The 27,941-nt window shown below is 37.7% G+C and overlaps 1 protein-coding gene across 2 annotated transcripts in view; it reads right to left on the reverse strand.

Annotated features, from left to right (window-relative positions):
* LOC120533585 (sodium/hydrogen exchanger 9-like) overlaps positions 1–25,516 on the reverse strand; it is a 447,557-nt gene extending 422,041 nt beyond the window's left edge. For both annotated transcript variants that reach the window (XR_005634561.1, XM_039760513.1), the window contains exons 1-2: positions 25,188–25,516; positions 17,046–17,248 (exon numbers count right to left, since the gene is read on the reverse strand). Coding sequence is in view for 1 of the 2 variants with exons in the window: in XM_039760513.1 (XP_039616447.1) it covers positions 17,046–17,248; positions 25,188–25,338 (354 nt within the window). In the remaining variant the exon portion in view is untranslated. The remainder of the gene's footprint in view (positions 1–17,045; positions 17,249–25,187) is intronic.
* Positions 25,517–27,941: the final 2,425 nt, after the last annotated feature.

Raw genomic sequence — 27,941 nt, forward strand, 5'->3', positions numbered from 1 at the left:
ATTTTTCCATTTATTCATTCATAAAATGTTTATTTCATTTCAAGGTCACCAGAAGTATGGTAAACAAGGAAGTCCTTCACAAGGCACACTCTCTCACACACACTCTCGCTATTACAAGGCCAGTTTAATGTAGCCAGTCAACCCAAAGCAAATATCTGTGAAGAACATGCACAATCAACAGAACTCTGTCAACTAAGGATCCTAAGAGCTCTGAGTTAGCAGGTACAACCACAGTGCCACATCATTTTACTGCAAACTGCTGTTTATACGGTGTGTAAATATTACACTACATAAGGCTTTTGTGCTTCAACTATAACAGATAATGGCTTTTTGTTTCCTTCCATTCTAATCCACAAGCTCTGCAGTGAGGTGCTTCACAAGTTGTGATTAATGTGTTTAAAAAAATGAACCTGTTTTTACTTCTCCATTCAACCATTAAAGAGTTAAAAAAAAAAAAAAATGACCAAAGAACGGTATTGGTACAGAGGTGTCCGCTGATCAACTGCCTCATTTTTTCTCCAGGGGATGCATAATGCATCTACACAGATGAGCCAAGAATATACTTTTAAAAGCTGCCAATCAAGACTGCATCTGTAAAAACTGCATATAATTTGCATTTTAGGCCCTCTATCTATATGTAAAAGAGAACCCCTTTAGAGGCCTTTTTTTCCTGGCAGCACTCTTCAAAATATTTCATTTTCTGAAGTCACTGACCTCACAATCTAGAGACCTGTGGTTAGCACTTTACATGAAGTGTGCCTAATTAATGCATGATAACCAAGTTGTTACCTTCTAAATATACAATGTTCATTTGTACATACAGTACTGCTACAGCCTAGCCAGCCAGGAGAAAATAAGCACTGAGAAGTTGGGGATGAAAAATAAGACAGTAAAAGTTGAATATGAATCCTGCACTTGTGTAAAACACCCGATGCCATCTAGGCATCTAGGATATTAACTCATAAGGGGGCGAGTGTGCTGAGGCATTAGGATGGGTGTCGTTCTCAGTTAATCATTACTTATGGTTGCAACAGGGATATTCAAGGATAATGCACTCAGACATGGCACTACAAAGAATAAACTGGAAATTTAATTTCTGGTCAGGCACAAGGTGGTCGGGATTACTGCCACCACTTTAATCACAGGAATGCAGCACCAAATTCCAAGTCTTGGTTTTTTTTTAGGTTTCACACTAGACACACATGAGTGTACAAAGACAAGCAAGGTCAACCTTATCCTTTTTAATGCAACACTATTAACTCTGAAGCTACACAATACAAAGATATTTCGAGAGCAATATGCAAATATATTATAGTAAAACATACCACACTTGAAGAAGCAATATATGAAATGCGGATCAACAAGACACAGCAGAGTTAAGCAGATACTCAGAATTTTTATTTCTTATTTGGGTAGCAACCTAAACAAGAATGTGTTTTATTTTAATGGGAAAAAGTGAATAGTACAATAGACTTACCATTTATCCTTATTCCTGCATTTTCATGTAAGCATCGAAGTTAAGGAAAGCCAATCTATTATGTGGCAAAGTCATGCAAACAGACTCAAGGTTTCATACTAGGCCAATGTATTGATCAATCAACCTATCCTATACAAAATGTACAAAGTCCAACGCGAGATGGTGACTATGCTGGGAATTGAGCTCAGGACTGTATTGAACTGAGGCAGCAATGCTGACCATTTATTTCTGCTCGGTTTTGTAAACAGGCGACAACCAGCGACAAAGCAGTACTACTGTTTGTGTATGGTTTCCCTTGTTTTTTTAGATTTGCATTGATGACAATGGCTTTATAAAATACACCAAAATTAATTGCATATCATTTACAAATTTAAGGCACTTGATTGTAATCAGTCTGTAACAGTATGCCTACCATGACAGATTTAGCATTGTTAGAAGACATCGCAAATGTAAAAATTAGAAGAGAGAACGTATTTAGAGATCATACTGATTTCTCATCCCATGAGGATGACTAGCTTCTAAGTCTATTTAGATTTCCAAGAGCAATCCTCTTGGAGCTGTGTGCTGAACTAGTGCCGGCTTTACAAAGGCAGACTCTAACTGTTCCTTGGCAAGTTCTCTCTACCCTCGAGTTTTTAGCCACAGGAGCTTTTCAACGTGAACTAGCTGAGCAATCGAATATTTCTCAGTCATCACTGAGTCGTGCCATGGCAGCAGTATAGGATGATAGTATACCTTATCATCCAGATATATAAAATTTTTCGTACACTGTGGTTGAACAGCCAAACATCAAAGCGACGTCTGGTTTTTCAAATGTAATTGGAGTGGTCAACTGCATACACATTGCAATACACTCTATTAATATGCAAATTATATTTGATGCAAAAATGTGTCTCATTAATGATGCGGCGAAGGTGGTCTGGCTCAATTCATGATTCTTTCCTTCTGAGAAATTGTAGTGTTGGGAATAAACCTGAAAACGGTGTTGTTTGTGAATGCTGGCTTCTTGATAAGACATTTAATATTATTCCCTTTGGTAAAAATTGTTATCTGTATGATGTAACCATATAGCATGATAACTTAGGTGACAGTGGGTACCCACTGAATATGTAGCTTTTCACCCCACTTGCCAACCCACTGACTGAGCAACATTAAAATGCCAGTTATAAGTGTCTAACCAATAATTGTCTGAAACAGAATAAATAGTAATACCACATCTGCTGCCTGCTTGTTTGTCTTATTAAATATACAATTTATTTACACAAATATGGATAATTGTAAGCAAAAAAATTTAAACTCACGTTCACCCTTGGGCGACCCCCTCACCCGGCAATAATTTCAGCAGTTCGCTGATCAAATAGTGTGAGCCACGGAATTCCACTAGCTCCTCCTCCAGTAGTGTTGATACTCAGATGGTGGGCTGCAACTCGCCTTTTCATATCAACTTAAATATCTGACCACTTCTTTTTTATTTTGGGCACTGCACGCCTTTCTGAAATTGAACCTTTCAGTGCCTCTGCCACGATGTGCCACTCCATCAGTTTCCTTTTGTTGCTTATACCACTGCTTAAGCCACCAAATATTATGTTTTTCCTTGCCTCCACGTCATTGAGCAGGGCCTCCATTTCGGATTTGTTGTAATTCTTCATTTTTACAGGTGCTTTTGCCATTGTCTTTTAGCAAAAAAAATGAACGGGGGGACAATTTATATTGATTTCCATATTCAGACAAAATTCTGGGAGGAGTTGGGGTGTGGCAATAAGTACGTGTATATGTGTTAAAATTCACATTGATTGAGATTTTTAAAGGGTAAGGCCGGAGTTATACTTCACGCGACGCGATGCATGCTGCAGCAGACGCTCCTGCTACGCAAGCATTGTAGTGTTTATACTTGCGCGCGTACTTTACGTAAATCTGGAGGAATCCACCAGGTGGCAGTGCAAGATATTATCGCGGTGAGAACATGTTCGGCTTCTCTGTGTTGTGAATTGCCTAAAACACCTATTAAATTCCGATAACACCTTACCGCAATATCTCTGAAAAAGATGTTTATTGATTAAATCCATAAATCCAGGGATGTATGTGTCCATTCCAGGAAGCATTGGGCACGAGTGAGAAACAGTCCTTTGACGAGGCCTCAGCTCATCGCAAGGTGAATACAAGCACACACATACACTAGAGTCATTTTAGCGGCACCAAATCCCCAAATCTGCATATCTTTGGAAGGAAACCGGAGCACAGTGTGGAATACCAGCAACATAACTCCCTGCGAGACAGCAGTGCTATCGCTCCGCCACCGTGACACCCCCATGTGTATAATTATTCCCTCATGTGTGTATTTATTAACAGTATTCATTATTTAAACGAAATTATATGTAAAATGTAACATACACATTATAATGCATTTCATCATGAAAGTGATATCAAGTATAAATCTAAAGATTCTAAATGTGCAGAGAGTTGGAATATCATACATTTAATTTGTTCTGTTTGGCGATCTATTGCTGCTTTCCGCTGCTGAAGCAAAATGCCGACATACAGATGCATTCGTGGTGCTTTTATATGCAAGCGTCGCATATTCCCGATCGTAATGACACGATACATTTCTCACATACCATCTTTTGTGCCATGTATTTTTTATTGTTTTACTTTACCTGCTGTCAGGTCCAAGAAGCTCGTAGCGATTAAAAACTGGGATGACGTTTACGACCGTCTGCTTTAATGATAAAGTAAACTACGAGGTTAAAGTGTACATTTCGAGATTAAAGCCGAAATTTCCACTTTAATCACAAAATACACGTTTTCACCGTGTCCTTTATTTTTTTCTCAGTGGCTCAAATATAACGCTATACATTATGTTGCTGTTGTTAGGTTGCAAAAATTAAAAAATAAAAAAGACATATATAAATGACACCATACATTTTAAAAGTCTCACATACCATCTTTTGTGCCGTCTATTTTTTTTTTGCAACTTTACATCGGCAAACATAATGTATAGCGCTGTATTTGAGCCATTCATCAAACAGCAAAGTGCGCACATCGATCCCCGAAGGATCTCCATAGAGGCTTGCTGTCACATGTAGATAGTAAACAGAGACTCTGACGTCACGTTCCAACTTTTAGTACACTCGCCCCGACTTTTGCTGGTACTGCAACTTCGCGCGCTGCGCGTTAATTTCTGAGGACCTGCTCAGAGGACGTGTGAAATGAACGCTGGGAACGCATGGCAGCCATGATGCGGGCGCGTACGCATTCTGAGCGTGAAGTATAAATGAGCCCTAAGTGCGTAGGAACTTTGCTCATGCATAGTTTTATTCATCTGACTTTTATTTTGCGTGCGCACATTTCTAGCTTTGTCTGTATGCCATGTTTTAATCTGAATTCTACGCAAGGAGTTATACATGAGGCCCTGGGTCAATATTGAGAACATTCATATTCTCTAACGCCAGGTTTATTTATAATTTCCAGATAGCTTGAATAGTCTTTAGAGTATGGATGAAAGCTGGAGTCATGAGAACTGCCACAAACAGGAGTGACGTTGAAGTGCTAGTCTAAAGTGGCAACGGTAACTGCTGCATTACCAGTTGTTCACAACAGAAAGTTGTTTAAAAGTGCATAAACAAACAGTTTATTTCCACAGCCTGAGCACAATGAGCACAGAGGATCATTGATTCTGGCCGTTTGGAAAAAATTACTCAAATATATGAAACAGCACAGCCTTCACCAATAATCACAGTTTAGGATTAGCAATGAAATCTTGTGCCCTAAGGACAATGTGTAAGCAAGCATTACCTCATAAGACAAAGGGATTCAGAGGTGAAACTTTAAATCAATATCATGTTTCCAGGAGACTAAAGGATTACTATTTCACAGTGAGCCTTATCAGAAGTTTCAATGGGCTGCTTGGGGCATACTTCAGAAAAAAAAAGAGAAAGGTTCACTTATTACTTGAAGAGGGAAATGCAGCTTTCAATCATATTTCATAAATTTGAGATGTATAAGGGAACAGGGAAAAGAAGAAAACCATAAATGTCTATAAATAGATGTGGTTGTCTTTAAAAAGCTATCTGTTTTTCAGAATCGGGCAGACCTATTCTTCTGTTGATAGGCTAAGGAAATAAGCCTCTTTAGTTTTGAGTAGAGAAGGCTAAACTGGGACCTAATCCACAACTTTAAAATTCATAATGGTGTCAATGAAGATGACTAAGCAAAATATCTTAACTGAATAGTGAATCACATACAATGAGACTATGCTGGAAATTAAAATGAAGTACACTTAAGAATGAAACGAGGAAGCACCTCTTTACACAATGAGTTGCGGAAATCCAGAACAAAATACCATGTCAAGTAATTGAAGCTGAAACCACCATAGCTTTTAAAAAGTATCTGGAAGCATAAGATATTGAACTAACCACAGCCAAAGTGTTCCTATCTTCTTTTGATGAAGACAGGTAAAGGTGTCTTACTATACAGTGTATCTAATGACGGTACCTATTCTTCTATTGTTTAAGGTTCTCTTAGCAGATTGAAAGCTGAATATGCACATCAGAAACTAATTGACTAGAGTCACATTACAAGAAATGAGGGATAATAATGATGTGCTATGTTCTACAGAAAATTAATTTCTAGTAGTAAATAGCAAGTGTAAATGACTGAAAGGTGTAACTGTTTCCATATATTATAGACAGGTGTCTTTCAACACAACTGTAATTATAACATAATTATAAATAAAGCTTGCTTTAAAGAAACTTATAAAGTTATCTATCTATATGTATTTGTCATATACAGCTAAATGTAACATCTTTAAAAGGCAAAGATTTCTGCCATCAGAGTTTAGAAAACATTAGTAATATTTAAGGATTGCATTGTGGCACTTTTTACAAATAAACAGAAAATGTAAAATTCATATTTTTTTTTTGAAAGAGCTTCCTCTTACAGGGCCAGTGGCAGAGACCACCCATCGCACTGCAGTAGTGCTATAAAAAGTCTTATGCTACATTTGACATTATACATTGTATATCATTCATTTAGTTTCCCTGTATGGGTCCCATCACCTGTACACCAGGCTCAGCTCCCTTTCTCTTTGGGACCACCTTACTAAATAAATATAATTAAACTGATGCCAGTTGCCAAAACCAATTTACAAAACACATCTCCAATTTATCTGCAGCTCTAATGAAAAATAAGAACTGAATCAGAATGTGCAAAGTCATATTATTAGAGGATTGTGGTGAAACTGGACAAACCTGAATGTCACTAGACACATTCCTCTCAAAACAGAATGAAACTTGTCCTAAACCATTGAAATAGCCCCCTCCACGAGTTGCATTGCCCATAGTCAGGCTACTACAGTTGTAAAGCAATTGTATTGGGGGTATGGTGGGAACTGTAATGGGTTGTTGTGGGACAGCACAGATCCCTTTGTATTGTGTGTATTTTTTACTAGACTCAAACAGTTAATGCTCATATGAAAGGAAGCTGACAGCTGTTAATTCTGCTTAAGATGCAGAATGTGTCAATGTGTTAAGAAAAACTATGGGAAAAACTGATATTTGGGAACCGGAGAGTGTGGGTGTTTAAGACAAGAGTGCTTTTGGGCTGGCACTGCTCATGGCTATACTTGGCATTGACAACTGGAGCACATAAGAATAAAAAATATTTTCAATCCTGGAACAAATCCTGTACAAATAAATGTATGGATCATGAAGAAACATAGAACAGTGGTTCAAATACAGCATCTAACATTTCACACATATCTGTGTCTTTTGATGCTTTCCCTTAATTTTATGGAGTAATAATAAGAAGAGTTTTAAACAGCTGACAAATGTGGTATCACTCTTTCAGATAGTGGCTGACAGAAGAGGAGCTGAATTTGCAAAATGTCTTCCTCTAGTTCACAGATAACAAGGAAAGTGTGCAGCAAACAGGATGTCGGGACTTCACACAGCAGCAGGCCAGTCTGACACAAAGCAGTTTCTCACTTTATTTTTTTATTTTCCCCTCATCACATAGTTTTACACAAAAATGATATTCATGGGGATCAAGGGAGGCTTTCTGCCACAGGGTAGAGTAACATATTATTCACATTGACCAAGCTGAAATATATGGAAACATTTGTGCTTTTTTTTCCCCAGTGTGCTGCAAGGCAAAGCAACCAGAGGCCATGGGGACACTGGGGATAATGTATAAAGTCTGCCTATCAGTCTGTCTTTACTAAAGTAAAAACTGCTGAAGCCAGCCCTCAGGTCTAGAAACAGGCTGTAGGTTACAGTGAGTGGGATTTTTTTGCTCTGCTGATTGGCAAAATCTCTCATGGTGTTACAGACCACACCGCTTAGGTAAAGCCATTTATATCCAATATCAATCAAGGAGCACTGCTGACAAAACAAATAAAAAACTGACACACCTCAGCCACACAAGTGGAGACACAAGGACTTTTCCAGCTTGGCTGAATTGTATTGCTTTAGCTGAACATTTATCATTATTTTCTTATAGTAAAGATCCTCACTTATATATCAGTTGCTTTTAATATATTGGTCAACTTTGAGATATTTGTGGGACAGACATGGTTAGTTAAAGGACTACACATTTAAAGGACTCTCAAAAAAACAATCTAGGAAAGGCAGACTGTACATTGTAGTCAAAGAAGTATGACTAAAAGTATTATAATTAACATCACACTTTCTGAGCCTACTTTTACAAGATTAGGTTGAAAGCTGCAAGAGCTCTGGATGTGGTGTCCGTCCATTGCAGTTCAAAAACACACTCACACCCTAATTCAATCAAGTGTGTTTAGTATGAGCAATTGCATGAATACCTCTGTCTTTGGGATTTGGAGGCAATCCATCTAAACAAAGGAGGAACATGCAGACTCCACATAGACAGTGACTGATTATTAGAGCATTGAGACTGCCAGGCACACTACTGTGAACACCATGCTAAACATTATTACTATTACTATTTTTAGTAGAAGTAATAATAGCACTCATAGTTGTAGACATGAGTGCAGCATTTGCCACCATAGACCACAGCATCCTTATAAATTGCCTTAGACAATGGGTGGGCCTCTCTAGCAGCGTCTTATATTGGTTTCAGTCTTACTTAACAGGTAGAAAATTCTTTGTTAGTTGCAGTGATTTTACTTAGGAGATAAATGATATTGTATATGGTGTACCACAAGAATCTATCCTGGGTCCACTGTTCTTTTCAATCTACATGCTTCCAGTAGGTCAGATTATCTCAAAGTATAACATGAGCTACCACAGCTATGCTGATGACACACAACTGCATTTGACCCCGACTCTCGTTTCACTGACCCAATGTCTTAGCAATACTTCCGGTTGGATGAACATTAACTTTCTCAAACTAAATAAGGGACAAATAGATATCTTAGTGATTGGCAAATATTGAAATAGCGAGGGTATTAGAAATAAATTTGATCACTTGGGTTTAAAAGTCAATGCAAAGGTAAAAAATTTAGGTGTAATCATTAACTTTGACCTAAACTTTAAATAACATATTAACCAGATTATTAGGACTGCATTGTTTCACTTATGGAATACTTCAAAGGTTAGACCTCTTATAACTTTACAAGATGCTGAAAAATTAGATCATGCTTTTGTATTAAGTAAAGTAGATTACTGTAATGCTCTCCAAATAGCACTACCTAAGAAAGACATCAGTTGGTTACAATTAGTGCAGAATGCAGCAGTGAGAATCTTAACTAGAAAAAGAAAAATCTGAGTACATCTCATCAGTTTTAGCATTGTAACATTGGTTACCTGTGTCATTCAGAATTGACTTGAAAATACTACTAATGGATTATAAAGTCCTGCGGTGGGTTGGCACCCAGCCCAGGATTGGTTCCTGCCTTGTGCCCTGTGTTGGCTGGGATTGGCTCCAGCAGACCCCCGTGACCCAGTGTTCGGATTCAGCGGGTTGGAAAATGGATGGATGGATAGATTATAAAGTCTTAAATAATTTTGCTTCATTCTATCCTGTATTTTGTTTTGCCTGTTCCCCTACACTCCAAGTCATAACCTTGGAACTTTGAATAGTGATCTGCTTACAATTCCAAGATCCAAGCTTAAAATAAGTGGGGAGGAGGCCTTTGGCTGTCATACATCTAAAATCTTAATATAGATTTTTCTATACAAATAGAAATTTTCCAGGCTAATACTGTGGAATATTAAAAAAAAATGCTAAAAACCCATTATTTTAATTTGGCTTTTTTGCAGCTACATTTTAGATACATTCCATATAGACTACTTGGGGATAGAACTGCCATACACTTTGGAGATCTGCAATCTTTACTAATCTCAATTATTCTCTGACGTCTCTTCTGGTTCTTCTGTGGTGGTGAACTGCGTGACCATCACCTGATCAAGGCACCATGCAGCCTCCTGTGATGATGGAATGACGACAGGTGCCCCAGCTGTCCATGAGACCCACCTCATCAAATCTTCTCATATGAGGCCTGGAAACATAGAGGATTGCATTAAGAACATTTTATGTTAGGTAGAATGTCCAGTGGGGGCTGAGTGGTCTTTTGAGCTTGGAACCCCTGCAGATTTTGTTTTTTCCTTCAGCCTAACTGGAGGTTTTTTTTTTGTTTGTTTTTTCTGTCCTCCCAGCCATCTGACCTTACCTTTTTTATTAATACGTATTATTTAATATATTGCCTAATCTTAACTGTTTTTCTTTTCTTGTAACTTTCTATTTGATGTCTTGTGAAGCACTTTGAGCTACATTGTTTGTATGGTGTGTGTGTATGTCCTGCAGTGGACTGTCACCATGCCCGGGATTTGTTCCTGCATTGTGCCCTGTGTTGGCTGGGATTGGCTCCAGCAGACCCCCATGACCATATGTTAGGATATAGTGGGTTGGATAATGCATTGATGGATGTTTGTATGAAAATGTGCAATATAAATAAATGTTGTTGCTGTAGTATATTATCCTAATAACACTATCATTGCACTAAAAAAGTTACATAAATAAATGAATGTGTGGATTATTATAGTTTTGCATAATATTTAATGCAATATTTTTTTTTTTCAATGAAAACCTCAAGTTTCTATTTACTTGTGTATTACAGGTAAAACAAACGTGCAGATATTCACACACTGTATGCTAAAACTAGAACTTAAAAATCTGTTAAAGGACTATCACATAATCTCCCTGAATATGTATGCCCTATAAAGCAGAATACCTTATAAATATTGTAATCAATTGTGGCTAGCATATGGTTGTGAACAAGAAAATCTTGGATCAAAAGGGCATGAAAGGCTTATAACTTGCCTTACCTAAAAAGTCTCATCACTACTCACAATCCACCTTAAAAATTGGTGTAAGTAACAAGGGGCCACCAGGGATTCAGAGAATTATATAACATTCTTTCAACAACTTAGTTTAAGTTAGTGTCATGGGAGGCCAGTGCTGATCTTGGACATTCATTTTTCCAGTATAACACAGAGCCAACCAGTCATAGACCCATACTCAGACAAACAGCTAGTCTGGAATCACCAACCTGTTATGGTTTGGTTTCATTTATAATTAGCTTTCTTTTAGTACTTGGCGGGCCTTTTCAAATTTATTTTAGGTTTCGGAACATGTGGATTCCAGTTGTGTTAAAGGTTTCCCTAACTGTAATTTATTTTGATCTTTCTAAATATTTTTTGCATCTTTTTCAATGTTATTTTATTTTTTGCAGGTGCTGCCATTTTGTGGGGATAATTTATACCCTGTTGCTAGTGAAAAGATATAGAAATGAATGGTTGTGACATCATGGGGTCAGGTGTATAAACATCACAATGCATACTTCCTATTCATCCTAGTTATAAGAGTGAAAATTAAGAGATTGGTGTGTTATACTTTTAATCATGTTCATAGTTAATGAATCCTTTCAAACAAAATATTGACTGTTATTTAAAATTTTGATTGTTGGTTTGAACACTGTGTTTCTGACTTCCTGATTATGAATCTTTACCTGTTTATTTGTCCATGCTTTATGTTCTGGTTACATTATAAAATATTTTCTGTCTTGCACATTTTGACAGAACACAATCAACTTAACCAGAAAAAATTTGGGGATATGGGAGAAAAACCATGCAGACAAGTTGAGAAGGTGCAAACTTGACACTGACGATCAGGGCCGGATTAAGACCCTTAGATGCCCTAAGCACTAGTGGTGCAAAGGATCAAAAAACTCACGGTTCGGATCAGATCAAGGTTTTAAGTCACGGATCGGATCAATTTTCGGATCAGCAAAAAAAAAAAGACAAGACAAGACAAATTTGACTCTCCATTTATTTAGTTAAGTATTTTTTGGCCATTAAAAAACATTCAACTCATGACTCATTCCACTCAATTACATAAATACAAATTAAGGTGCAATATAGGGCATGATAACTATTTCCTTTAATGTGGACACAATAAAAAACAACTTTGAATGCAATTTAAGGCATCATTGCTTCTTACTTTTAACATGGAGAGAGAAATAAAATCTAGCTTATGTCCACATCATCAAAAAAGAAGAAAGAAATTATAAGATCAGTTCTGCTTTGCTTTCTAATTTTTTTTCAAAAACACGAGTATGTCTACATTTTCTGGGGAAAGTGTGAATCTCTTTGCTGTAACTATGCCCCCTGCTGTTGAGAACACCCTCTCACTAGGCACTGAAGTGCCAGGCACAGCAAGATGGTGTCTTGCCATTGTGGCAAGGTGAGGGTATTTACATTCGTTGCTTTTCCACCAAGTCAGTGGGATCTCCATCGACTGGAATGCCACTTGCTGCCTCATAGAATACCACCTCCTCTTTGATGGTGTCAGCAAAAGCCTTGCTGACCATGTCCTTCTGTGCAAAGGTCTCACCTTTCTTTTGAGGAGGAGATGTGTCTGCTCTTGTTGGTGCTGCATATTGACGCTGCAGGGAAAGTTACATTATTGATTAAAACTTTTTTTTCCATAGACATTAAAATGTGGCAATAACTTAATAAATAACTTAATAAACTTAACTAAAAACATTATCATAACAAATAAAAAATATATAATTTCAAAATATTTATTTTCTTTACCTCTTCACAGTCTTCAGTGCCAAGACTGCTCACAATCTCAGTAGTGAGATCACTGTATATCCTCAGGCATAGGGCAAGGTCTAGGTGAGACAGCGACTTGAACCTTGGATCAAGTACAGTAGATCTTTGAAGGTAGTCCTGTAGGGTTGGTGGTGAAGTGAATCTGGGCTTCAGGTCCTCTCTAATGGTAGTCTTGACATCTCTTGTGATGGTGCTGTCTTCCTCACTTGGGGCCATGGATTGTAGGATCCTTGTTTTCAGAGGCAGTATCATGGACACAGATGGTGCAGTTTCAGTGCTCAACAGAGTTGTAACCATTTTGAGTGGTCTGAGTAGCTGGAGGACCTCCTCTGCCACTTTAACAGCATCATCAGACAAGGTGACAATGTCTCTGGCATTTTTCTTCATGGTTTTGTCTGTTAGTGCAGAGTATATTGCTGCCTGCTGCTCAAGGTAACGCTCCAACATATCATAAGTGGAGTTCCACCTTGTTGTGACATCATGTATGAGCTTATGAGTAGGCAGCTGTAGCATTTCTTGCTTGGTCTGAAGCACATGAGCAGCTGTTGAGCTTCGGTGGAAGTAGGAAACCACTTTCCTGACCCTCCCAAGCAGGCGGTCCATCTTACACACTTTCATTCCCTTTTGGGATGCTAAATTAATTGCATGTGCAAAGCACCCTATCTGTGGGCACAGTCCTGCATCATTCACTGCATGTATTTGGTTTTTGGCATTATCTGTTGTGACTGGGATATTAGTATTGGGCCTCTCTATCCTCCACAACTTTTGACTTTTCCTGCTCATATATACTTGGGACGATATTGTCACTGAAGTGAGCGCGCGACGGAATATCATAGTGTGGCTCAAGCACGTGTATCATATGTTTAAACCCCTTGTTTTGCACAACGGAATATGGCCTCATGTCTGCAGCAATAAACATCCCAATAGCTTTTGTAATAGCTTTAGCCCGGTCTGATTAGGCAGCAAAGGGATGCTTAAATGCCATGGATATCTTTGGTTGTTGCGCTCCATCGTCTTGGGTCCTGTCACATCAGGGTGGTGTTGTTTTAAATGAGTTGCCATGCCTGACGTGTTGCCATTCTCATAGGGCTTCCTCGTGCCACACAGTCGACAAACTGTGGTGGTTTTATCCACCACCCTTTTCCCATCAACACATTTAACAGGGAAGCCAAAATGCTCCCACACATTTACTTAAATGATGCTGGAGGTTTGTCGAGCTCCTCTGCTTGAACTGCTACCGCTGGCTGTGACCATGCGTATGAAGCGGCAAACCGGACAAAAGTCGAGCGAAAATGCGCGAGAAAGGTTGAGTAAGTGTGGGAGAGGTTGAATTAGTGAACGAGAGAGAAAGTTAGTGCGCGAGAGAGATCAACTGTGATCCATTGCACCACTACTAAGCACTAAGCAATTTTGGTACCCCTTACACTAGTAATTCAAAATATTAAAACAATAACAAACTAGAAAATAAAATTTTATTTTATCGAAAATTCGAAATTAAACAAAACATACTTATAGTAAGAAGGAAAATAATATTAATTTTTGTATGCTTCATTTTATTTTTATCTTAATAATTTTCTCCTACTTTTTTTCCTTGCAAACTCTTTGATTAGATCTTCATAATCAATCTTACGTAACATATCTACTTCTATACATAATAGAGATAAGGCATCCTGCCTGCCTTGATGCATAGTTGTTCTGAGGGGATTTTTAATACATTTCGACCGAGAAAATGAGCGCTCAGATGAGCAGTTTGTGACCATTAATGTTAAAAATATCTGAAAGGCAATGTCTACATTTGGAAAAGCACACTCAATATTGTCCTCTAAAATTATTTTATAAAGTTCTGTATCACTGAATCTTGTTTTTACATTTTCCGTTTGCATTAAAAACTGCTGCCTCCATGTCATAAACTGAACGACTTTAATTGTTATAGCAACTAGGGGTCGTGAAAATTGTCATATCAAAATGAGACTTGGACCAAAATTTTTGTGAAAATCTCTAGTTTTTGATGAAGCAAACCAAATTCCAAAATATTAATTAGCGCAGATTTTGTTTCAGCTTTTTTTAAATTTTGTACATCTCATATTTAAGGAAGTTTTAGGTCACAAAGTGACTACAAAGTGGCTTAAATGGCTACAAATATTAATTTTATCTGCCATTATTCTAAGGACTACAAATTATCCAATCTCCTGCCAAAACCTGTAGAAACTGACTTTAACCCCAAAATTGATTTAAAAATGTATTTTGTGCGGCACTGCTTTTCGATAAAGATCTGATAGCGTTTTTATCATTACTTGAAGAGAAAATGGCATCTGAAATTTTACAGGTTTTAACATTTGGGGTTGATTTTAAAGGTTTTTTTTTTAAATGTACGGTTTTCATTTTGACATGAAAACCGTATATTTCCCATTTTGATTAATTAAATTTATTTACGGCTTTTGTGTCAGTTTAGCAAATCTATTTACACATATTCTTAGTACAAGATTCGAAGAATATTTTGTGAAAATTTTGTTAATAAGTCTTTATTAGTAAAAAAGTTATAAACAATTTTATCCAATAGTAATCAGCTGTACGATTTTCACTTTTACATAATGTAAATGAATTTAAAAATATCCAAGAATAGAATTAAATAGACTTACCAGAATATTTTTTCCTCAAACTGGGACAATTTTTTGTTTTTGCTTAAAACAGAAAATAACGCTTTCTACGCACTAAAAATTTATTTTAAGTTAAATAACAGATAATTCACAAAACACAACAATTACGTGATAATTTTTAATCAACCATTAACTATTATTTAAAAATATAAAAACATATTGTCTTGAATCAACTTATTTTCACAATATTTTGACATAACATAGCATTTAAGGGAATCACCATGAAATAGGAATTCCCCATCATAGATGGCACCAGTATGCAGAACGCACTGTGTAAGGCGCCATCTACGAACAGTGACGGCATAGGGAGGTACAGGGAGGCATTATGCATTTTTCATTAAAATGGCTATAAATTTATAATTAATTTAATAATTTATGTGCTAAATTCGGCTAAGAAAAATTTTTGTGGTGCCCCCTTTACCCTTAATGCCCTAAGCATGTGCTTACTTTGCTTATATGGTTAATCCAGCACTGCTGACAATGATCAGCCATAGGATTCAAAAATTGTGGATGCCATACAGATGAAATACTTTATCAAAAATTGCCCAATGTTTCAAATATATTAATGGATGTTATATACCAATGAACTGCCTAATGGAACAGTGTTCTTCTCACAACAAGGTATCCTGAAAAATTCTTGATTGCAAGGATTTACTCCCACACTGAAATTAGCCCCAGAGTGAGGTGAATACAGCAGCCCCCTGCTGGATTCTAGATTTGACTGGTGAACTTGGGCAAAATCGCACCAAAATGGAGAAACATACCGTAGAAAGGGGGAGATTTCTGCATATGCTCTAATGTGGAAGAAGTTAGCAAGCTATCCTACATCCTACAGTACAGGGCTAGGCTTTTGATAGGCCCAAAAGAACAACTGTGGTTTGTTTGAATATTTAACTTACTGTTTTTTCTTATCTCTCTCTCTCATGTGTTTTGAATCAAAATGCATTCTGTACATTTTAAACTATTTTGGCCATTTTACTCTACATTGGGATGGGAGATCAATGTGCTGGAGATTACAAAATATACAGAACTATTTATACTCTTGATACAGATGAACAAAAAAGACAAACTGAATAAATGGCACAGACAATTAGTTATATATTATGTCAAAAAAAAATGAAAACTTCAGATACATTGCATGTCAAATGTATTGGATCTCCTACACCTAGTGCTCGGTGTAACCCTCTCTGGCATAGCCCCTAGAACAAAGCCTTTTTCTTTCACTAAGGCTCTGCTTACCCAATGCATTTGCTCCCCAAGACCATGATTGGATCAGTGACTTAGAAGTTGGATCGAAGGGCTATTTATAACATAAGCGGAAGACCTGAGCCCAGCTTTCCTGCCACAGTCTGATAGACTTTTACCTCATTGTCAACACTAAAGGTTATATTACTCATTAGAGTGTTAGCTCAACTCAAGTTTAACATTATCAGACTGTTAGATTGTCCCATAAAGTTCTAGGATGAAAAGCGCTACACAAACAGAAAAACTGATTATATACAGTAACTTCTTGTCATACTAATGGAAAACGTGGACCTTAGCAAACGTATCACTATCTTATCACCGTATATTCATTCAGTAACCAATGATGGTTTTGTTCTTCTCTTCCCCAAAGGTTGCTAAAGAGAAGTCCAAGCAGGAATTTTAATCTTTTGGACACTATTTGGTACCAGTAATTCACTGGAATTTTCCCAAAGGTAAACAAAGTCTAAGATATTCTTTGAACCAATGGGGGAGTTTCTGGAGGTGACCTAAATAACATAAACCTTGCCAGGCTTAGATAGAAAGCCTGAACAAATGCACTGTTAAAACATATACCTTCTGCAGCATCTCATTCCCATGGTTACCATGGATGTTGTTCCGGCTGATTTCTCTTGTGTACTGATATTGGTAGACTTGACCTGAGATGTTAACCATCAAGGAGTTTAGGCTGCTGTTCAGATTCAAACACCTGTACACAGCTCTGCTCTCCGTGTCTGGTTGGAATGTTGAATAGCAAAGAATTAGTCCCATCAGTAGGCCTACAAAAGAAAAACAGAACAAGCAATTGAAAGTAACATCAAAATAATACAGTATATCAAGTCCAGTAGCAAGAGACTCAATAATTGACAAGTGTCAGCCTCACACACTGTTCAGCCTGTCAAATGGACACTACACACTGAACTGAGCAAACCTCATAAAGGTACTTCCAGCTGCAAACAACACAGTAACCTATGCCAATCAGACGGTAACCCAGTAACCACTGGGTAAAAATATATAATGAAAACGTTTAGGGGGAGTGGGCTGGAAATTCAGTGTACTGTACTGGAGAATTGTTCTCAAAACACAATCAGAAACCTTGTAATTCCAAGTGGTGAGCATCCCTTAAATTTGCCCACATGAACACTACACATTTATGCACATACACACACACATACAGGGCCATTTACTGTATTGTCCCCAGTTAGCATAATGTGCACATCTATAGGATTTATGAGGAAAAATAGAGCATTAGGAGAAAAACTCTAACGGAAACAGCAAGAGCATGCAAACTCTACACACACAGCAGCAATGATTCGAATTCAGTACTCTGGAGTTGTGAAGCAGCAGACCTAATCATTGTGCTACCATATATTACTGATGAACAACTCAGAAATTTTTCAGCATATGGTGGCTCTTCTTAAAGCAATCATTGACATTTTCAAATTTCTACTCATTTCCACATCCTACTTTGTGCATATTTTTCCTCTATTTATTTGGCTTAGAAAAGGCTTTGAAAAAGGTCCATCTACCATCTCAGAGATGACAGGAAAACAGACATTTAATGTTGACAAACCCAAGGATTTGGCCACAGACTTTAGGAAACAGAAGGCACACCACACTGCCATTTACTTTAGAGGGGATATGATGAAGAGGACCAACAGTTTTAAATTTGTTGAAATCACCATCACTAATGACTTTTGATGGAAACAATACATTTTGGTTTTTATGATGAAGACTGACCATCAACCTTTACTTTCTCATATCTCTGAGATAAGCCTGAATGTTCCGATAACATCCTTTTAAGTAATCTGCTTATCTCAGAACAACAAAGCACCACAAAGAGTTGTAAATGCACTACAAAATATTTTTGACATATATCTCCTTCTGTACAGAACATATACAGCAGAAACAGCATACCAAAGGCAAACAATATTTCTTAAAGATCTAAGGCATAATTTTTACCCTATTCTGGCAACTATTATAGGACCATTAGCACTCATACTGCTATATTCAAGAACAGCTTTCATAATAAGGTGACTCAAGAGGTGCTGACATAATCATGGATATTTTTTGTATGTATTGCTTGATGTTGTCTTGAATGCATGTAGTTTTATGTATGGTGTTCTGTGTTGGGTGGCACGGTGGCGCAGTGGTAGAGCTGCTGCCTCGCAGTTACGAGACCCGGGTTCGCTTCCTGGGTCCTCCCTGCGTGGAGTTTGCATGTTCTCCCCGTGTCTGCGTGGGTTTCCTTTGGGCGCTCCGGTTTCCTCCCACAATCCAAAGACATGCAGGTTAGGTGGATTGGCGTTACTAAATTGGCCCTAGTGTGTGCTTGGTGTGTGGGTGTGTTTGTGTGTGTCCTGCGGTGGGTTAGCACACTGCCCAGGATTGGTTCCTGCCTTGTGCCCTGTGTTGGCTGGGATTGGCTCAAGCAGACCCCCGTGACCCTGTATTCGGATTCAGTAGATTAGAAAATGGATGTTCTGTGTTTGTATTATATTACTATCTTGTAGAAGAAATTCAAGTAATAATTCCATTGTATTGTGTCTCCAATACAATATACATGAACCTGAGTATATGGTACTGATGTTCTGAAATCAATAAAAACAATTCAATACAACTGCCACACATTTATCATATGCTATCAGTTTCATGCAGAGCTATATGAAAATTTGGATGTTCCTAAAGTAATAAAACTGTCATTGACTTCATACAAAAAAAAACATTTACTGTATTGATATATACTTCATGTACTGAAAATCTAACAGCCAAACAAAATGCATTATGAAAGGGGGGGCTGCTCACCACAGATGGCAATCTAAACCAAAGGTTTAAATGTACTTGTCGTAAAAGTGAGCTTTCAAAAAAGTTAACTGCAACACCTGGATCAGAAAAAAGGAGAAGAATGACAAGTCAGCTCCATTACTGTCTCCAAGTATACTGTAATATGAACTGCCAGTTAAACTCAACACAAGGAGGTCACACTGTATGGACTGCAATCATAGCCACCCTGGTCTTATTAGCAGCAACTAACCTCTTGCCAGTCAGAAAATTTAAAAAAAAAGGAGGTGTACCAATCTAACCCCATTAGCCCCTTCCAAACATGCCTAAATAGCCACAGTGCCCCATCTAGAATCTGCATTCAAGAACACGAATAAGCCAAGCATCCCTCAGCACAAGGATGGAGGATCTGCAGAATTCTGGATGCAAGTGCCAGATGTTTTCTGTATGTGTCAACAAACAGATTGAGTTAATTTGCACAACTGCACCTTATTACAATCCTGACATTAGAACTGAAGCTATGCTGTAGTGAGTTAGTACTTAGTTATAAGCCTGCATTACAATGGCCTGCAATTCCAGATCTCCTAAGAAAATGAGGCCTTACCTGGAATGTGTTAACTGGTCATTGCAAAGAAACAATTCTAATTTTTCACACAGACTTATAGTAACTTGGAAATTTTACATCAAAACATAACACATCAGTTAAATGTACAATGTGCAGTTGGGTAGTGTTAACGCAATCCTTAATTCCAAGCAGACCTCTAAGAAGTAAACTGCTTCAATTAGTTTTGGAAATCATCAGTTCCTTGTGTAGAAAAGAAAAGAGTTTTTAACCAGTCAGTCATTCTCCAACCCGCTATATCCTAACACAGAGTCATGGGGGTCTGCTGGAGCCAATCCCAGCCAACATAAGGCACAAGGCAGGAACAAATCCCTGGGCAGGGGGCCAGCCCACCACAGGAGACACACACACAAACACATCCACACACTAGGGACAATTTAGGATCGCCAATGCACTTAACCTGCAACCATCTGCTTGAAATCTCCCCTCAAACCCTGAGCTGTACTGTACTGGATTCCTGTTTCTACTTAAACATTTTGCTACTGTTATGATTTCTGAGATTTTGGCATTTTTTGCATATTTGTTTTGAGTTCCGTTTTGAAGTGCTATTTGAGGTTTTGAATTAGGTTTTTCCATTTATTTTCCACTTGTTGCTTTAAGTCAGTGAAAAATTATTTAGCATTATTTCTATCACCATTTTGGTTCTGCCCCTGGCAAAATATCTGAGTCACTATTGTCATGACTCAACTTTGGCTGCTCTGGAGCACAATCCTGCAAACCACACATTTGATATCACAATTAAAACCAGCTATTAAAACCAGTACTTAGGATTCGTCATTATTTGAGTTTATGGATATACAAATTAGAACATTTGTGCATGTACTATTTAGTGCTCTTTCAATATTCTGGCTTTGTGACTCATGTTTCTGAATTTAACACTATGATGTTTGAGTTGCAGCTTTGTTTTGACAATTAATAGGATTGACTTTTGGATACAAATTTCTTGCTTATTCTAACATTTCCTTTAATGGTCACCTCCATTATTCCTTTTTGACCTTCCCCATACAAGGAATAAAAGCTTCCCAGTTAAACATAAGAACCAAATGCTTCTGTATATGTGTGTGTGAGAGACCTGAAACGCTGGTAAACTGTGTGGATGCTCACACCAGAGCTATAAGTGGAACTGTTCCAATCCATCTATTTTAAAGAACAACCACTTGAACATTGGTTTCAAAATGCAGAATCATCTAAGCATCCTTACTGCAGGGTCACAAGCAGTTTGAGCCAATCACAAGACAGGAACCAACTCTGGATGTCTATCAAAGGGTAAAGCCACATTCAGTCATATGATGTTAATATAGAGTTAGAGCAATTAACGTAACATGCCACTCTGATCATGTGAGGTCTTGTCACTGCAGATGTTATTCTTGCTTGAACACAGCCCACTCACTGCACTGCATTTCTGTATTAACTTTTCTCGAACTTCTGTGTTATTGTGCTCCATAATTTTTGATTATGTCTAAATTCTACCATTGATGGATTAGTATAGTAGTTAAGGCTTATTTAAAATTAGAAAAGATTATCCAGGGTGCTTCCAATTACCAACTATACTGAAAACACTTTAAAACAGAGCACTCATCATTTTTGCAGCAGAAAAGGTTAACACGGCAGTTGCTAGTGAGAATTCATTAAAAAGAACACAATTTCATTGATATTTGAGATTTGCAAGATTGAAAACCAGACGCTAAAAGGAGTTTAGTTTTGAAAAGGTTGAGAGCTGTTTCAGTAACTAACTGCAGGATAAGAAAATACAATGCAAGGCTAATTATCATGACATTTTAAACAGAGATTTGCAACTAAAAGATTATAATATTACAAATTAACTTTTGCATGTGTACTAATTGGATAGAAAGGGCACCTCCATGCTAAATGTGTAATCTATTTGAAGAATAATTAATAAAAGTTTAGAAAATGACCTTCGCTCAGACTCGGTCACTTCCTCACCTTAATATAAAAAAGTCAGAACTTATGTTAAAAACTATAAATTAAAAAAGTTAAATCTGTTGAACTAGCTTGTATATTTGAAATGTACAATTATATAAAACATGGGAGTATAGATCACTTGCTCTCTACTACATAGCTGGTTAAAAAAGAAACATTTAAAAATATTTTGACAGCTAAACAAGAAAAGTGCTATTGCTCTTAACCTGTACAGAAATTTTATTTCCTTGAATAAGCATCTGGGGCCACAGGATACCTGTGAATGTGTATTTCATTTGCACAGATAATAGATATTCCAATATTGTGTGCTTTAGTACCAACTTTGCTCATTAAGATAAGGGTTCAAAGGGCAGTAAATACTGGAATCAGCCTTTCTACTTATAACTTACTATGTAACAAACTTAACATTATATATATTGCTTTGCATGGCAAGCACCTTAGCAAAGTACTTTACAGGCACAGTATGCCACATTTTTCTTATTCTTAAAGATATACATCTTTAGTGCAGGAAGTGATACTGGTAAGAATTTAATAAGTAAGTCAGTGGCATTGGAAAAACCTGTAAAATTGTGATTGACTACAGTACAGTATAATAAAGATCTGAATTGAACAGTACAGGGGCACAGTGGTTAGTGCAGTGGTCACTCACCTCCTGGGTTCAAATCCCAGCTATAATACTGTCTGTGTTTGCATAGAAATTTCCTCCCAATACAATTATTTCTTTTTTCCAGTTTTTGATAGGATTGTCTGCACATTTCACTATATGCTTTACTTGCATAACTGTGTATGTGACAAATAAAGAATCTTGATCTTGAGTGTGTCAGTAAGGATTGGTTTCCATCTTATGTCTAATAATGCCATGAAAGGCTCTGGCCCACAGCAACCTTGAACTAAATTACTAATGGTTGAATGAGATTGGATGGAATATAGAGGTCAAGATGTCAGTCCAATTCAGGGTGCAGGGTACCAGAGTTGACATTCATTTTTATTCAAATATATTTTTATGGAACACAGAAGTAAAGCTTGGACTGTCAAATCCAAAGCAGCAGACACAGATTATCAACAAAAAAGTAATAATATAAAAGACTAATGTAACTAATACATAATGAAAAAAACCTCAGGTGGAAACAGCAGCAAGTGTAGTGTACAATATCCACTCGGTAATGTACTGGGTAAACAATAGGCTTGGATGTGAAGGGTTACTATTCTGTAGAAATGAGACAATTGGTAACTTATCACTTATTACCTGTATTTTACTCTCCAACCTTGAGAAAAGTGTTACAATTCCATCATGCACAAGAAAACAAGGAGGAATTATGAATGTTTACATTTCAATATTTCTGTCCATTTTCTGACTTGCTTTACCCAGTAACGGGTAAAAAAAGAGCTGGAGGCGATCTTGGCAGAAACACATCAGATGCAATGAGAGAATCAGCTCTAGACAGGTTGCTAGTCCATCACGGTGGATTTTAAACTTCACATAATCAATTTATTATCTCTAATAAACACATTCTGTCTGTTCTTGGAATGTGTAATCAAAATTCAAGCACCTGGAGAAAAAGCTCTTTCAGATACAGTGAGAACATGCAAATTCTACACAGAAAATGACCATGGTGTGAGTCAAACTCAGCCTCCCAGAGCAATATGAAGGCACCAACAGCCACTGCACCACCAACCACTGAAAACCACCATGTCTCCAAACTGGAAAATTTGAATTGCTAAATTATCCTTTTAATAAAACCCAGAAATACAAAAAGTACATTTCTAGCCTTACTGCTAAGATGTTACAGTATGGTGTGAAAGCTGGCATACTAAAATCTTATTAAAGCCTAGCAGGGTGTCTTGAAATTCATTCTACCACAAAATCCGTCTCTGTGATTTTTCATGTTGAGGAACTAAGCAAGTGCAAGTTGTCCAACTCTATGAAGTAAAAGAACTGAAATCAGCCACCAGATCTAATGTAATGCTTTTCCTATCACACTTGGCTACACAGAGCTATGAATCATTTTGTTATCAAAAAATGTATTGCATACTAAATAAAGGTGTCACCATCTATGTAGTTTTGCCTTTTATCTAAGGATACCGAACAGAAAAGAATACAAGTACCGAGATTTTGCTCTGTAGAACAGAAGGATATTATTCTAATATCAAAGTTTATGCACCATGTAAGTGTTGGTAAGTTTTCATTGACATCCGATCCAGGGTTGGCATCTGCCTTACATCTCAAGCTGATCAAATGGAAAAAACATGTGCTAAAAAGTAGATGCAGTAAATATTAATTCCTGCTAGGATGGACCCCAACTCTATACAAAAACATAATCAAAAAAACTGTGATATACTTAACAGCTGGAGGTGGTAATCATATAACAGTGAATAAAGTGTCTGCTGTCAGACATTATTTGCATATTTTTTTCTTTAAACAAAACACCTGTAACATGACAGAGGAGAATTAAATATGCCAGTGAAGCTGCAGCCTCTTAGAGAATACTTTACAAAGCCCATTAGGATTTATATTATTATCTTCTTGCACAAACAGAGGACCAACCAAAAAGTACCACTGAGAAATATAACTCAGGGGACATCTAACAAACTGACAACCATTTAAAACACAAACATGGAAAACATGTGGAAGGACTCCTTTTACTAGCAGAGAACTTCTAAAGGTAATCGCAACATAGAGACTTTGAACCTGTACTTATCCTTTTGTTGATTATAAAAAAAAGCAAATGCTACACTGCAAATTGCATTTAGACAGCTCACAGTGATACCCAGAATGGTAAGCTTTCCAAGTCATTATTCTTCACTGCTATGTCCTGATAAATGACTTTCAAATTTGAAGCTGCGCATAGTTTTGACATTGCATGTTGTAGTCCTGTAACAAAAGGTGCTATAACATGTCAAGGGGAGTTGCAAAGAACATGGTTACAGGATAGTTTTTTAGTTATATTTCTTCTTCATTCTCTCTTGTTCCAGTGGGCATCTCAGACAAAGGGGGGTTGGGGTATAAAGGAGTGTCTTGTCTTCTACAATATCACTGCCATATTAAATCTGGTGTTTTATTTTCCTTGAAGAAAACAATGGATCGTTTTTATTGTCCGCCAAATGCTTGTAAATTTAAACTTTCTTTGCGGAAATGCCTACAAATCGAGCTGCTTCCTGTCTTTCATGGGTACTCTCTGCATATCCATCGCTTATACGTTGTATGCCGCTGAAGGTATAAAGACCGACAACTGTACGGATAACTAGGTGTTAAACCCTGTGCCCCACCCTTGCTAGATCCAAATGCCAATACCCAGATCTGCACAAATAACGAGCGAAGCGCATCGCAGCGCACGTCGCTCTCTGACTGGCCTATTTATATATCGCGCACTTACCATAAAACATAGCGCCACCGGTTTCGTGCAAGAAACGGAATCGCCGGTGTTTGAACAACCACACCGTTAAAAAAGTTAAAATCAGCAAAAGGTTAAAAACGAGCAACTCCGCTGTCTCTCTCTGATGATGGTGCTCCGCTGCATTTGCCATCTTTTTTTTCCATCAGCTTTCGGGGAAATAATTGTAAAGCAGTGCGTGAAATAAAAAGTGCTGACACTACCAAATACAGTAGTATAGCGCTGCGTTACGAGTTGCAGCTCAGGTCAGTGGCACAAGCTTTCATCATATGCGCTCATAGACGCGCGCGTGCGCTCCCATACATATGAACGCGGAGGCCGTTCACAAACAGCGAAGCAGCAGCAAGGTGCTCTGGGAAATGTAGTGCATGTTCGCTAGCTCAGCGTTTCCCAGTTTTTTTGTGGTTGTTTAAGCCCTACGCAGTTTTAATTTAACTGAAGTACCCCATCCTTCACACCGAACTGATATTATTTCAAATGTTTTTATATTTATATTTTAAAATTATGCATTAATAAACCTGATATTACTACAAAAATTCAACCAAAAGACATTTACTAACTGTGAGCGACCAGTCAGACTAAACAAATTAATCTCTTTTTATTTAGTCTGCTTGTTTTTCACTAGTTTAAAGAGTTCTTCACATTCTGTGCTTTACTTGGTTTTGATTTGTGTCAAAGCTGATAATGTCATTTCACCCAAGTTGGTAGATCCAAAAGGTACATGTTCTTCAAGTGACAGTATTTCTTTTCCAAATCATACCAGAACTGCAATGTGATTGACATAATTCATTCTCAAATGTGAGCTCCTACTTCTTGCTGGAAGTAGGTGTAGGATGCTTTGTAACTTCTTCTTCTCAAAATACTTTTCCTAGACAGACTTTTAGAGCAATTCCTAGAAGTGATTCAGAAATGCTGATATGGGAACTGGTTTCAATATCACTGAAGTCACTGTTAAGCTTCTCTACTAGAATTCTGTTTCTGTCAGTAGTGGTAAGATGGGCAGCAGCTCATATCTCCACCCTCACTGTTCCTCTGTCACAACGTAACCTTTCTTATGAATCCACTCAGCTTGTTGCACATATTCTGGATGTTTGTGTCTTTACCTTGTTGTGATAAGTAAGCTGAGTTCATATCAGCTTGGAAAATACATTAGCAAGGTATGCTATCCACTCTGTTAAACAGTGATGCAAGGGGATACAGATGTTCCTTCAGGACAGCATATACATCTGTATGAAGTGCACACTGTCTGACCAGCATTTTGGCACAGGATAGCAATTGGACATCATAATGAAGCAGTAGTTTAGAATGTTCTGGATAAACTTTATCAGTTTACCTGTATCATTCAGAATAGGATTTAACTCAAGGCTCATTCTTCAATAGGCCAGGGCCTCATGGTGACTCCACTCTGCATCCAGGAATTTCTTCTTGACAGGCCCATGCAGCTCATGCAACCTCCCCATCATCACTGCTGCCCCATCAGTACATATATGACTGTACATTTTCCAATTCAGATTGTATATCACGTTAAAAATGTTTTCACCAGGGGCCTCGTGTATAAACGGTGTGTACGCACAGAAATGTTGCGTAAGAACTTTTCCACGCTCAAATCGCGATGTATAAAACCTACACTTGGCGTAAAGCCATGCACTTTTCCACGGTACCTCATACCTTGTCGTACGCAAGTTCTCTGCTCGGTTTTGCAGACTGGTGGCACCCAGCGTCAAATCAGTGCTACTGTTCCTGTGTGATTACACCTTATTTTCCTGACGCGGCTTTATAAATACACTGAAACTAACCACATATTGTTTATTAGTGTAACGCATCTGATTGTAATTAACTTGTAACAATATAATGGTCCACGGAACAGCCATAGTATTCCAAATACCATAACTGCTTTAGCGTTGTTACTCTTACTTATCCTTCTTCTTCGTTTTCTTTCAGCTCCTCCCGTTAGGAGTTGCCACAGCGGATCATCTTTTTCCATATTACTCTCACTGCACGACTCGGTGTATTTATATCACTGTATCTGAGTGTGAATCACAGCAGCAGCTGATTGGAAAGAGAATTATCGGTATACAGTTTCATGGACACGCTGTCTCAGCCACTGCAAAACGTTTTAAAGCCTTTCCTGTACAGACCTCGCGGTTCAGAAACAGTTCCATCCCAAGAACTTTAAATGCACTCAATTAATTGCACCTTGTAGAACTGTTTGTACTTGTAAGTACAATCACCCCACTGTAAACTTGCACTACAGTTATAATATCGCACAATCTGAGTTAATCTTAACCTGAGTTAAGAATTGAATAATTAAACATGTACTACGAAGATATTTCAATGTTCCTTAAACGTTTTGAAGAATCGGCGCTAAGCTTACAGATGGCCTCAACTTCTATTACAGAGCTGATTGTGTGGCGATCGGTTATTTGGGGAAAGAAAAGCACTGACTGCAGTGACGGCTACGCCAATATATATTGAATATAAAACAGAAAGTGAAAATAACAACACAGCTAAAAATGCAGCGACAAATTTCGACAAAAGTTAAATGCTTGTGTCATGAGCACGAGGTGGCTATGCAGTGCCTGCAACGGATGTGGTCATCCATCGTGCATAAGCTACCTTACTGATGGGCGGGCGAAGGAGCCACCGATTCTTCCTCTGCCCAGTGCCAACACAAGCCTAGAGCCGCCTCTGAGTACTGCTGCAATAAATTATTTCATCGAAGTGAAACACATGTTT

This window comes from Polypterus senegalus, chromosome 1, assembly GCF_016835505.1.
Source record: "Polypterus senegalus isolate Bchr_013 chromosome 1, ASM1683550v1, whole genome shotgun sequence".
NCBI lineage: Eukaryota > Metazoa > Chordata > Cladistia > Polypteriformes > Polypteridae > Polypterus > Polypterus senegalus.